At 50.7% G+C, this 14,216-nt stretch overlaps 1 protein-coding gene across 14 annotated transcripts in view; it reads left to right on the top strand.

The window, feature by feature from the left end:
* Positions 1-14,216, top strand: part of LOC102463920 (zinc finger protein 385C) — a 222,168-nt gene that overhangs the window by 154,539 nt on the left and 53,413 nt on the right. For 6 of the 14 annotated variants that reach the window (XM_075911599.2, XM_075911607.2, XM_075911602.2 and 3 more), the window contains one exon: positions 1,939-4,534. The exons of the other annotated variants lie outside the window; for them this stretch is intronic. In XM_075911599.2, coding sequence (XP_075767714.2) covers positions 1,939-3,510 — 1,572 coding nt within the window. In that variant the 3' untranslated portion in view covers positions 3,511-4,534. Of the gene's footprint in view, positions 1-1,938; positions 4,535-14,216 lie in introns of those variants that run through there. 14 annotated transcript variants of the gene reach the window in all.

The raw sequence follows: 14,216 nt of genomic DNA, 5'->3' as shown, positions 1-14,216 counted from the left end.
GACAGCTAATTAGGCACCCTGGGAATTCCTAGGGGCCAGTAGAAAGTGTTGGGGTCCGTCAGAGACTGGCTGTTAAAGAAGAGGGAGTCATGAGTTCATTCTGTCATCCGTGTGCTTTTAACGTACATGAGGAGCTACTGGGCTTGAGAAGGGAATGTAAAGCCATCAGTTCTTTAAAACAGAAACTTTTTTTCCCCCTCCCTCTTGTTTGAATGTGGTAGATTTCACAATCAATGAATGATGACTATTTTAATGGTCAAAGCTCAAGAGATCAATTAGCATACCAGAGCACTGTGGGGGTATTTTTTGTCTCTTTTTACCCTAAACTGGGTAATCAGTGAGATCAAGTTGAAGGCAAAGAATTCAGAGAGGATTTTCTTAATTTTACAAATGTTCATGCCTGTTAAAATCAAATTAATTTGTAGCGAATCTTGGCCACTTGCCAGTCATTTAGCTAAATAAAGAGCCCTATTTTACTGCAAATAGACTAACCCACTAATTAGATTCCTCAGCCTCTAGTGGTATTTGCTGCATTTGAAAAAAAAAAAAATTTCAAATCAGTGGTATTTTAATGAAAGGGGCCAAATGGAATTAAGAAAAAGAAAAACCACCATGAAGTTTTATGGCTTCTTCAATGTGTGATTTGTTTTTAAAGTATGAGTAACAGATGAAATTATAACACAATACAAAAGCGGGTCTCAGGTATGCTAATTGTACTCTAACAAAGATGAGATTCCAGAGTCACTATGAAAGAGAATCGGGGGAGGAGTCAGAAATGCATTCCTATTTGGGATACCACCAAACAGGTGCTTAATGTTAAGTATGTGCTTATTGAAATCAGTAGGACTTAAGCACAAGTAAAATATTGGCTTAAGCGAGCATTAGTTTGAGTTTCCAATACTGCTTTAGTAAACCAGCAGGAAATTCCCTTATTTTAAAAAAGGAAACCAATTTGGGGCAGAGACTTCTGTTCCCTGCATGTGTGTACAGCGCTGTGCACGACATGGGCTCGCCTCGCTGAATCCTGTAGGCACTCTGACAATATAAATATTGCATAAAAATACTGCAGGGTTTTATAGTAATTGGCAAGAGCAGCACTATATCCCTGCAGTGGATCTTGGGTCTGATTGACCTCTTGACGCAGGCGTGAAAGAGGAACGGGGCTGAAAGACTAGGATTCTGTAGCTTTTCTTTTTTTAAAAAAATAAAGGTTGCCTGGATGGTTGTTACTGAAGTTTCCATGCAAAGGATTCTGCTCTCTGTCCCTCCAGTGTAAATCCAGAAGAAGTCCCGTGGCGTTATTTCAGAATTAGGCTCCGGTTCAGGGAAGTTCATCTGCTCAGCTTACAGCCGCGCTTATCACTGGGCATGTGTTTCAGAGTAAAATTTTCACATGTGCCTAAGTTCCACTGACTTCCTTTGACTCCTAAGTGACCTAGGAGCCAAACGGTGGCATTCTGAAAGCACCAAAGACCCATTTCCAACAGTGATGTAGGCACTTGGGGAGCCTAATGAAAGTCAATGGGGTTTAGACGCCTAAATCACTTAAGTCCCAACTTTAAAGGGACTTAGGCACCTAACGCCCTTTAAAAACTCTGGATTGTGCACCAACATTTTTTTTAAAAGTGCCCAAGTACCATCGATTTTCTTTGACTCCTAAGTGACTCGTGTGCTTTTGGCAATGAGATTTAGGTTAAGACATCTGAGGATATTTGGAAAATTTGACCCCAAGTCTCGTGGAAAGTCAACAGGGCTTAAAGGGAAGCCGGCGTTGAAATGCTTTCCTGAGTCAGGGTTAAGTGAGACCAGTATCAGGGCACCTTGCCGCTTCTAAGGCCTTTTTTAAGCATGCTGCAAATCCCCCATGTGCTTCGAAATTCATTTTAATTTCTTTTTCCCCCCCTGCCCACCCTGGTGCTGCTTCGTTCACTGGCGCAGGCAGCGATCGTCCAAGTACTTCACAATGAGGACAGGCACAAGATGAAAGCCTCGCCGTTCGTTGGGCTGGTGGTGGACGAGACGGTCGACGTGTTGGAGCACCGGAACCTGCTCATGTTTACAACCACCATCTCCCCGTACGACGGGCAGACCTCCATCACATTCCTGGGCAGCTTTGAGTTGCCAGCCGGGGAGGCCTGCACTGTGGCGGACAAAGCGGTCGAGGTGATGCACTCTTTCGGCATTCCCACCAAGAAGATCACATGGCTCAGCTTTCACAGCTCCTGCCTGGGGGCCGACAGACTGAATGGGGTGGGGGCCAAGCTGAAGTCCGTGTGTCCTCTCCTCACGGAGATGCACTGCCTTTCCCACAAGAGCTCCTTGCTCCCTGCTGAGAGTGTCGCTAACATTGAGTATGTCCGGAAATACGAGTCCACGGTGGATGCCGTCTTCAGACTTTACTCCAACTTCAAAGGGGAGAGCAACAGCCTCCAGGAGCTGCAGAGCATCCTGGATCTAGGAGAGATGGACCTGAAGGGTCCCAAGACCATCCACTGGACTTCCATGTTCCCCGCTGTGGAGGCAATTGACTCCTCCTGGCCTACGTTGGTGCTTCTGCTGGAGAGTGAGTCCCAGAGGTCCCCCGTGGCATTGGGCCTCTGTGAAGAGCTCAAGAAGTTCCAGTTCGTGGCTTTCACAAAGATTCTCCTGGACGTCCTCCCCATCTTCCAAAAGCTGAGTTGGTTCTTCCAGATCGAGGACTTTGATCTCTCCACCCTGCAGCCCATCATCTCGGCTACCGCTGCCACCCTGCAGGCCCTGAAGAGCGTGAGCGGCCAGAACTTCCAGGAGTTCCTCAACGAGCTGAATGAGCATCCCCAGGAGGACTGGGAAGACGAGAGCCGTTTCTACTACAAGGGGGTGGAGCTCGCCAGCTGCTCCAAGCTGCACCTGAAGAACTTTGAGCACTTGAAGGAAACCTACCTTGAGAGCGTGCGGGGAAACCTGCTGGATAGATTCCCCAGCCACGGGCTTGAGGCTGTCAAGTCCTTCTCCACCATCTTTAACCCCAAGTACTACCCCCAGTCTTTGGATGATATCGGCAGCTACGGCATCAATGAACTGAACTTCCTCTTGCAGGCGTATTCTCAAGTGGTGGTGAGTGAAAGAGCCCTGAACGATTTCCCCCTTTTCAAACGGATCGTGTTCTGCCTCAGCCAGCTGTCCTTCAAGGACCTGTGCGTCAAGCTGGTTTACAGCAATTCCGAAATGCACGAGCTCTTCCCAGACTTTGCTGTCCTGGCTGCCGTTGCTCTGGCCTTGCCTCTTGGCTCGGTGCTCTATGAGAAGATCAACCGGGGCCGGGAACTCATGAAACACAGGCGGTGGTGCTCCACAAAGGACTCTGGCCTGTCCAACCTCATGAAGATCGCCATCGACGGGCCCACCGTTAACGAGTTTGACTTTGCGTTAGCAATTGAGTATTATGAAAGTAGGAGAGACTCTGATTTCCTCATGGCGCAGATTAAACAAGATGAAAACCAAGGCACCTTTTGGGGTGATGGGATGTGAAAATAATATTTTTTACTCTGAGATAACATTACCCCGCTTGAAGGGGTGTGAGGCCTTACATTTAAGCAAGAATATCGAAGGATTGTGTTTTGTTTTTTGTTCTCGTTATTCTGATTTTTCCCTTTGCTTTTCCATTCTCGTCTCTTCCATCATTTCTGATCCGCCAGCCTCACGAGCACATGACAGGACCTAGGGCTAAATGCGAAATGTCACAAGAGCGTTCTGTTCAGTAGTGGAAGCTTTTGAGCAAGTCCGATTTTTATGAAGCCGGAAAAGGGAGCTTTGTCTTGCATCCATTTTGGCCCTGGTGTCCCAAACAAAATTTGAATTGGCTGCAATGTTTAACAGCCCATTTTCCCTGCTGGTTTTAACCACGCTTATTAAATTTAAAAAAACATCTCGTCTTTTGAGCTCAAACATAACCTTGCTTTCACACACCATTCTTGGCAGCCTTCTCTTGATGGTCCATTCTCCAAAAAAAATCCCCCCCCCCCTTTTTTCCCCCTTCCCTCCCACCCCCTCTTTGGAGCCTAGAGAATGAACACTGAAGAGGCAGCATATCTTCCTAGCTCTGTTGCACATCTATCATGCCTGCCAGTGTCTTGTTAAAATTCCTTGCACATAGCATAAAATATTTGTAGTGTTGGAATCCACTCATTATCATTACCGATGCAGGTGACTTGGAGAATGGCTTTGGAATCACCAAGGAAATCACAACTTTTAAATGCATCTTGTGTAGATGTGTATGTATATATATTTATATAAATATAGATGCATATTAAATAAATATATCTTAACTTTCCTAGCGTTAAAAGACAAAGATATCTAAAAGACTTTTTCTTTTTGCAATGACAGAATAAATGATCTACAGGGGTCCAAAAAAGTAATCAATTGTGAATTCCTGGTCTTTTCAGAACAACGCATTGTCCCTCATGCATTTCCGTTGCAGTCTAAGTCTCTTGCAACTGAAGAAAACATCCTTTAATGGGCAAACCTGAGATTTGTTTCTATTGATTTTTTTTTTTTTAAACATTCCTTCACCTTGGAGCAAATGACGTTGTCAAGGGTAAGACGTCTCCTCTATCCACGTGGGCTCGGTACACAAGCGTTTAACCTGAGTAACCATGTCCGGAGAGCGCCTGTGTTGCATGGCCATGTGTCCTCTTTGTTAATTATGTGGGCTCATGCACTCGAGGTGTTTTTCTTAGTTGGGGGGGGGGGGAGGGAGAGGAAGAGAAGATCCCCACTGCTGGTTTTGATTTGCAATAAAGTCCAAACATTTGACTGAAGTATTCTGCCATTTTAATGCTTATGCAGCCTGACAGCTGGGCACGTTTTGCAAAGGGTTCAGGCAATAGTTGCTGCACTAGGAGGTCAGAAATCCTACAAGTCTCCAAGGTTCCCATGTTGAGCAACACCATCCCCGTCACCACCATGCAGAACCAAGCCTCTTGTGCTTTCCTTGTAGCCATCACGTTGTTCTTGTTTCATGCATGGTGCATTTTTTCCTATTAAGGACCCAGAACCCAGCGAAGACTTTGGATCAGGCCTGGGTTTCCAGTGTCCGTGAGTAATGCATGATACTCTTCCTGGGGGTCCCGCTCGGACCTTGTCACTGTGAGCATCTCTCCATGGTCCTCCTCGGCTTGTTTTCAGGGTGGTTTTTCTCCTTCAGCAGGTCAGCAGCTGTAAGTGTAGCTAGCAGTGCAGCTGTGCTACCGAAGGAAGGATGCAGTACCGCAGCAATGCAGCTGTGTAGACACTTGCTAACGTGACAGAAGGAGAGGTTCCAGTGCTGTTGTCAGGCCACCCCTTCTGAAGAGAGATTAAAAAGCCTCCTCTTTTCTAAGCTGAAAAGTCCCAGTCTAAGTGGGGATAGGATAGAGGACCATAAAATAATGCCAGGTGTGCAGAAAGTGAATAAGAAAAGTAATTTACTTTTTCCCATAACATAAGAACTAGTGGTCACCCAAAGAAATTAATAGTTTAAAACAACCAAAAGGAAGTACAACTTCATGCATCACACAACCTGTGGAACTCCTTGCCAGAGGATGTGGTGAAGGCTAGGACTTCAACAGGGTTCAAAAAAGAGCCAGATAGATTCATGGAGGTTAGGTCCATCAATGGCTATTAGCCAGGGTGGGTAGAATGGTGTCCCTAGCTCTGTCAGAGTTTGGGAATGGGTGACGGGGTGAGAACTTGATGATTCCCTGTTCTGTTCATTCCCTCTGGGGGCATCTGGCATTGGCCACTATTGGAAGACCGGATACTGGGCTAGATGAATCTTTGGTCTGACCCAATACGGCCGTTCTTATGAAGTAGGTGGGTCTGTAGACCTGGCTGGTTCAACCATCTGGCAACCCTAGATCCAAGGTGGCTGTGTCCAGATTTCTTGAGTCCTAATCCAATGGTTTAACCACAAAACCACCCTTCTCTTCCCTTCCTCAGTGTTGGTACAGCACTGAGGCTTGGGCATTTTGAATGATTAGTCCCTAAAGCAGTGTTTCTTAAACTTTTTAAGACCGAGGAACTCCAAACAATAATGGTTTGTTTGTTTTGTTTTTTATGGGGAACACCAGAGATTTTTTGTTGAGCAAAAAAAAAAAAAAAAGATAGAATTTAAGCCCGCTATTGGCCACAAATGTGGGGAGAAGGGTTCCACATGGCTTCCGAATGTAGATGCAGCATTCCCCCGCCAGAGATCCGGGGCAGCGCCTTGCAGAGATCTGTGCTCTGAGAAACCAGAGCGTACCCTGGTCCCCATCCTGCCGTGAGTTGTGCGGAGGAGTTCATGGCAGGATATGAGCAGTTTGTTGTACCTCTTCCAAAGCCAGCCCGGTTGCCTATTGTGGGGTGGAGACGTCGGAATACTGGCCCCAAACAGCTGTGGTCTAGCGGAGTGACTTGTAAGGAACCTCCAGGAAGTTGCAGTCTGCCAGCTGCTGCTAAAAATGCAGTGGGCTGTTGATCATCTGGGCCAAATCCTCAAAGGCTCAGTGCTCTTTCGGGTGCTCTGCTGTTTTCCCAGCACGATGGCAACCGTGCACCAGCTCATGCTTTGAGCCCCAGCCTGTAGGGGGAGGGGACAGAGAGCCATTCCCAAAGGTCTGGTTAAAGTAGTTGAAGTGAAATTCAACTCCAGCGCCGGGAGGGAGGGCAGAGATTTTCAATCCTGGGGTAGAGAAGTGGAGAGGCAACAGAGAGAGCGAGGAGTGACTAGAGCAGTGGGCAGCCTGTTGCCCCACGAGACCTTTTGCAACATGCGGGGTTGCCAGAGTCTGCTGGCTTCCATCTGTATCGATAAAAGGAGCCCCATGATAAGCCAGGGCACGGAAGGTACGTTGGGGGCTGATTGCACCCAGCATTGGCTGAGAGCCGTGCGCTCCCTCTGCGTCCAGTCACAGTGCTGGTATGATTCAATCGGCCTCGCCCACAAATTCTAGGAACCCAAGTGCAGGGAGCAGAACTACTACCTCCTGGGAGACCATCTCGGTTATGACAGTCTTGAGGCCCGCTGCGATGGAGGAGGGCCACCCCCATGGCCCAGTTTAGCCTCGGTTGCCGATTGCTGCCCTAGAGCAGCAGTTCTCAACTGCCGGTCCGTGGACCGGTGCCGGGCCACGAACCACTGGCTGCCGGGCTGCGGTGGCTCTGGAGGTACGCTGCCCAGCCCCTCCCCCTGCAGCTGTTGGGAGAGGCATGTCTTGCCCCACTCTCAGCCAACCAGTGCTGGGCAGGGGCGGGGTCTCCTCCCGGACGCAGAAGAGCGATTGGCTGCACAGCAGGAGGGCCACACGGAGTCCGGCACGGCAGCCTTAGAGCAGCTGTGACCCAGGCAGCAGTGCTCAGCTGGTGGCTGGGAGGCAGCGCAGGGCTAGGTGAAGGGGACAGGGCTAGTGTTAGGGGTTACTGGGGGGTGGGGGAATCTAAGAGGCAGGGGGCTGGCACTGAGCAACTCTGGGGATGAAGCTAATACTGGGGAGCTCTGGGGGTGAGGTTAGTACTGGGGAGCTCTAAGAGGTGGGGACTGACACGGGGGGGCATCGGGTGGGGAGCTGGCACTGGGGGGTTCTGGGGATGGGGCTAGTAGTGGGGGAGTTATGGGAGCAGGGCTGGCACTGGGGGCTCTAGGGACAGAGCTAATATTGGGGACTGGGGAGCGCTCGGTGGGAGGGTTGAGTGCAGTGGGGCTCTGGAAGCAGGAGGTTGGCAGTCTGGTAATGGGGGGACTCTAATGGGGGCTGGCACTGGGGGGCTGTGAGGGTGGGAGGCTGGCATTGGGAGGGTTGGGTGCAGAGGACTCTGGGGTCAGTGGCTGGCTCTGAGGGGGTAGTGGAGGGCACTGAAGGGCTCAGGGGACCAGGTGTACCCCAGAGCTGCTGCAAACTGCTGGCTTCAGCTGCGGCAGCCGCCTGCCACGTGGTGACTGCCAGAGCTGGAACGGGCTGATTGCAGCAGCTCTGCGGTCCAGGGCTTTTGGCCAGCTGGTAACATTTCATTTGCATATCTGCATAATCATTATACAAATAATGAATATGCACAGATGCAAATAAACTGTTCCCGGTCCACCAAAAGTTTGTGAATGGGTTTGCCGGTCCGCGCTATGAGAGAGATTGGGACCCGCTGGCCTAGAGAAGGAGAGAAGGAGCCAGATTGTTTCTGTGTAAATAAACTGCTGCCGTCCCCACATGCCTTGGGTAGAGGTCGTGCCAGTTGTTCATGGCAGCACTGAGCGCAGGGAAATGTGTCCTTGGCCAACCCACCGGATTGACACTGCTGCGGTAGCATCCTGGTGCGTCACAAGGGCACGTGCGGGATAAACGCCCTTGCACCTGCTACACAGATCGGGTTGGAAGGGAGTTTTTTTGGGGGGATGGGAGGGGGGATTCATTTGCAGGAGCGAATGGACCTGGGGGAAGGAGCCCGCTCGAGAGCTGGGGTAACTGGCGATTTTTCTTTCCGTGCGTCCTGCATGCCGGTCTTGATTTAGCAAAGCCCTGCAGCCCAGCCGCTCCCACGGAGAATGGCCGGGAAGGTGGCTTGGGAAGCCAAAAAATTGGTTTGAATTGCTCACAGGAGGATTCCCTGGGCCCTTTCAATCACCACCAGAGCCCTGCGCAGTCCCTGAAGCGTTGGCTGGGGGTGGGGCTACCCCTGGCTCCACCCCTACCACCTCAGGCCCCGCCCTTTCCAGGGATATGGAGCCAGGCCCCCTCCCACTTTGCCCAGGGGGCTGGTAAGTCTCTTGGCAGCCCTAGCACTGCATTGGTACCTGCACAACACTTACGCCCCTGTTTAAGCTCCCCTGACTTCCATGGGACTTAAGTTGGTGCGTAAGTGCTTTGCTGAACTGAGCCCGAGGACGGTTGGCCTGGTATTTACCGAGCCGGCGGAGGTGTCTTTGCTGAATCAGAAAGCAAACCAAGGCCGGGATCTCCCTCCCACACGGAGCCAATAGGAGACAGGGAGATCTTTTACCCGCGGCCGCTGCATCTAAGCCCCTCGTCAGCAAAGCTTCTCTGCGGGAGAGTCATGTGGGTTGGAATGAAACTCGAGGCATTGCCAGCAGATCCAGAGAAGTGATTATTCCCCTTTATTCAGCTCTGCTGAGGCCACATCTGGAGTATTGGGTCTAGTTCTGGGCCCCCACTATAGAAAGGATGTGGACGCATTGGAGAGGGTCCAGCGGAGGGCGGCCAAAATGATGAGGGGGTTGGAGAACATGACCTATGAGGAGAGGCTGAGGGATTTGGGCTTATTTAGTCTGCAGAAGAGAAGAGTGAGGTGGGATTTGAGAGCAGCCTTCGACATCCTGAAGGGGGTTCCAAAGAGGATGGAGAGAGGCTGTTCTCAGTGGTGGCAGATGGCAGAACGAGGAGCAATGGTCTCAAGTTAGTGGCGGAGGTCTAGGTTGGATATTAGGAAAAGCTGTTTCACTAGGAGGGTGGAGAAGCACTGGAATGGGTTCCCTAGGGAGAGGGTGGAATCTCCATCCCTAGAGGTGTTTGAGTCCTGGCTTGACAAAGCCCTGGCCGGGTTGATTTAGTTGGGATTGGCCCTGCCTAGAGCAGGGGGCTGGACCTGATGACCTCCCGAGGTCTCTTCCAGCTCTATGATTCTAACGCTGCCCTTTTGGATACTTCCCTACAACTTGCTCTGTCTGTCAACAGGGGAGCTAGCAATGTGGCCATGAAATGTCGATAATGGGATGCAGAAAAAACGGTTTGACCAGTTGTCACTTTGGGCGACTTTTACATGTCGACAGCACTTTTGTTGCCAACCCGTCCCAGTGTAGTCATAGCCTAAGACAGAACCGCTTGGGCCTCGGTTTCCCTTTCTAGGGGTAGATAACACTTCCCTGCCTCGCTTGCCTGTGGTGAGGCTCTGCCGGCCGCTTTCTGGGAACTCACGAAGCGTGGGCAATTATTTGCATATTCACAGCTGTGCTCGCTCCCGTAATTCCAACCCTGATGGATTTGCTGCTCCCATGAGCGTCCCCTTGCCTCGCTATCTTAGATGGGGGAAAAGCATTGTTACCGGTGCCATTGTCTTCTTTCAAAACCTTTCGGCACAGGCCGGGCTAGCACGGAGTGGAAGCAATGAGGCAAGCTGTCCGGATAGCTCATCAGCCTGGCTCTTTCTGTGAGGCTCCGGGTTACAGACCCACCATGGTACAGGAGAGACACAATTCGTCTTGCGATCTGCTTGGACTGTCTAAGCACTGGAGACAGAACCAAGCAATTTCCACCCAGAGAAATATACTTTAGTTCTAAGCAGGCTTGAGTGGACGGTCACTCCACAGGTGACCCCAAATGGGGAGAGTAGTTCTGTGTAACCCTTTCACTTCTGAAGCCTCGCTACTTCTGCACACTGTGCCAGCCATGACACATGGCACTATAGGGGCATGTTTACTAGGCTCCTTTAGCCTACAGAAGAGAAGAGTGAGGGGGGATTTGAGAGCAGCCTTCAGCTCCCTGAAGGGGGGTTCCAAAGAGGCTGGAGAGAGGCTGTTCTCAGTGGTGGCAGATGGCAGAATGAGGAGCAATGGGCTCAAGTTGCAGTGGGGGAGGTCTAGGTTGGATATTAGGAGAACTATTTCCCTGGGAGGGTGGGGAAGCACTGGGATGGGTTCCCTGGGGAGGGGGTGGAATCTCCATCCCTAGAGGTGTTTGAGTCCCGGCTTGACACAGCCCTGGCTGGGTTGATTTAGTTGGGGTTGGTCCTGCTTTGAGCAGGGGGTTAGACTTGATGCCATCTCTGTCTCTTTCTCCCTCTGCATTTATACCCCACTTGTCGCCCCTCTACAGTATTTGAATGCCTCTAATAATAATATCCTTATTGGACAGCTGGAGAAACTGAGGCCTGGAGAGGTGCTGTAACTTCCCCAAGGAACACGGCAATGGCAAAGCAGGTAGAAGAGCCCAAGAATCCTGGCTCACACCTCTGGGCTCTAACCACTAGATAACACTGCTCTGTTGTGAGAGGAGTCTGGCCTGTGGGATCAGTCTGACAGACACGATGGGGGAGAGAATCTTGTGTGAAAGCTGCTGCCCAGAGTCTTGGAAGGAAGTCTGGAGTCTGTTCCTAGCTCTGCCATACATTGGCTGTGCGATCTCGGACAAGCCAACTTCTCTGGATCTCGGTTCCCGCCTCTGTGAAATGGGGATAAGAATATTGCTCTTCGGCCTGTCTCCTGCTCTTTGCCTGCCTGGTATCGATCGAGGGGGAGCCCATCAAAGAAGGAACCATCTCATGTGGGTTTCTACCACACCCCGCACAAACTTGGGTGGCTCGTCTAGGTAACCGACTGTCTCAGGGGAGTGAGAACCAAGTCCCTGAGCCAGCAAAATATGTACACGCAAGCTTAAAGTTCTCCCTCCCCCCCCCCCCCCCCCCCCCCCCAGCCAGCAGACAGAGCGAGCTGGTTCCTAGGGGCTTCTGAAAACAGTCCTGGCCAAACCGGGCGACTGTCTAGCGCTCGCCTTGGGGCAGAAATGCCTCCCAGCCCTACACGTCAGGGGCTGTTCTAGCAACCACCATCTACCCCCGCCTAGCAGTGGCTTTGCCTTTGTCAAGTCGCTGATTAGCCCCTTCCCCCTCCACAGAGGTAGCGAGGTTTTGCAGGCTGCGTTCCTCATTGGTCCTGCTTTGGGCAGGGGGCGGGACTCGATGACCTCTTCGGGTGTGTCTACACCACAACGTTATTTCAGAATAACGGCCGTTTTTCCGAAGTAACAATGTGAGCAGCCACACAGCCATTCCGTTATTTCAAAATAATTTTGAAATAACGAACGGCTTATGCCGCCTTCTGTAAACCTCATTCTGTGAGGAATAACTCCTCTTCCGAAATAGCCATTTCGAAATAAGGCATGTGTAGACGCTCCACTGCTTCTGTTTCGAAATAGCCCCTCACGGAGGCCATTCTATGTTATTCCTCCTGGTGCTCAAAATCGAGATACCACGTCTACATTAGGGAAGCCTGCCTCAGACTCATTTTGAGGCTTCCCTGCAGTGTAGACGTGCTATTTCGAAATGAGCTATTTTGGAATAACTGTTCCGGAATAGCTTATTCCAAAATAACTGTGCAGTATAGACAGAGCCTTCCACCCTAGGAGTCTATGATTCTCATGATGTGTTCTTGAGAAATAACAAAGCAAACCAAGCCCATCTCGAAGACGTACTGACGCCCTTGCGGTCGAGTCCCGAATCCACTCATTGGTCTAGAACAGGTTGAACCTCCCTAATCCAGCCCCCTCGGCACCTGGCCAATGTCACATCAGAGAATTTGCCAAACCACAGATCAATATAATAGAATCATAGAACTGGAAGAGATCTCAGAAGGTCATCAAGTCCAGCCCCCTGCTCTAGGCAGGACCAATCCCAACTAAATCATCTAGCATCATCAATGCTTCTACTACTTCCTGGGCTCTCAGAAGACAGGTAGGGGTAAATCCGAGCTAAATCACAGCACAGAACACTGAGAATCAGGCCTGGTGGCTGTAAACAAACTTCATGGGACTGCGGGAAACTTGGCCACACCCATGAGAAGTGGACATCCGGCTCACTAAAATCATGCTGGACCCCAGACGTTGCTGGACTAGAGTGGTTCAACCTGTATTGTGTTGCTTGTAAAAGGGTGAGATGCAGGGGACTCCCTAGGGGTCACCGGTCCCATTGGCTGCTACCTTCCGCATCAGATGATGCGATGCAGAAATACCGTTTCACGCCCCAGAAAGTTAATTATGCGCTGTTTTATTTGCTGGGGTTTGTGTCCCCTCCCTCCCCCATCCCCTTTTCTTTCCATTTATTTATTTGTTTTTGTTTATTTTTAAACGCTTTCCCAGATTTCCCTCCTGGGTGACTTTGGAATTAATTCGATCAACGCACGCCTGGCGAAGCAAACTGTAATTTTTACCCTGGAGTTAGAACTGGCTCAGGGATAGCTCCTCCAAAGGGAAAGAAATGAATCTGTGCATTCTCCCAGAAAGAGGTCACAGTTGCCTGCAGGGCCAGTGTGTCATGCTTTCTATTCTGAAATTCAACCATCCTGCAACTTGGAATTTCAGATTTTCCTCTTGGCTCCCTGCTCCGCCAGGGCGAGACGCGGGGATGCACAGCAAGAACGGTCATCGGCGGAAGGCCTGATTCGGCAGAGTAGTGAGGCAAGCGCTTCTCTCCCGCCCTCCTGGCCTGTTCAGAGGAGGCTTCGTGTCTAAAGTGACGCTGGAGGGGGATTGTGACAGACACACACAAGTGACACCCTGGCCTGGCTGAAGTCAGGGAGAGTTTTGCCTTTGATTTCACTGGGGTCAGCGTCTCACCAGTGGGATGTAGATGCCCGAGACGCTTGTGTCTTTACAGGACACTCTCGCTCTTGCGGCTTTCATTGTACTAACGAAGAAGCAGCGGGAGGGAGTGGGACGAGAGGGGGGTTCTACTCCCAGCTTGCATGCTGGCCTTCTGCAGGATGTCGGGTGAAGCCTTTCATAGAATCCTAGGGCTGGAAGAGACCTCAGGAGTCATCGACCCCCTGCCCAAAGCAGGACCAACCCCAACTCAATCATCCCAGCCAGGGCTTTGTCAAGCCAGGATTTAAAAACCTCTAGGGATGGAGATTCCACCCCCTCCCTTGGGAACCCATCCCAGTGCTTCCCCACCCTCCTAGGGAAATAGCTCTTCCTAATATCCAACCTAGACCTCCCCCACTGCATCCTGAGACCTTTGCTCCTTGTCTGTCATCCCCTGAGAACAGCCTCTCTCCAGCCTCTTTGAAACCCCCCTTCAGGGAGTTGAAGGCTGCTCTCAAATCCCCCCTCACTCTTCTCTTCTGCAGACTAAATAATCCCAAATCCCTCAGCCTCTCTTCCTAAATCATGTGCTCCATCCTCTTCATCATTTTGGTTGCCCTCCACTTAACTCTCTCGAACGCCTCCACATCTTTTCTGTAATGGGGGGGGGGGCCCAGAATTGGATGCAACACTCCAGATGTGGCCTCACCAGAGCTGAATAAAGGGGAATAATCACATCCTGAGATTTGCTGGCCATGCTCCTCCTAATACACCCCAATTTGCTGTTAGCCTTCATGGCTACAAGGGCACCCTGTTGACTCCTCATCGGCATCTCCTCCACTGCAATCCCCAGTCTTTTTCTGCAGAACTGCTGCTTAGCCAGTCGGTCCCCAGCCTGTTGCTGTACTTGGGATTCTT

This window comes from Pelodiscus sinensis, chromosome 29, assembly GCF_052426305.1.
Source record: "Pelodiscus sinensis isolate ZL-2025 chromosome 29, ASM5242630v1, whole genome shotgun sequence".
NCBI lineage: Eukaryota > Metazoa > Chordata > Testudines > Trionychidae > Pelodiscus > Pelodiscus sinensis.
The sequence above is the reverse complement of the archived record's forward strand: the minus strand, read 5'-3'. Positions and strand labels throughout refer to the sequence as shown.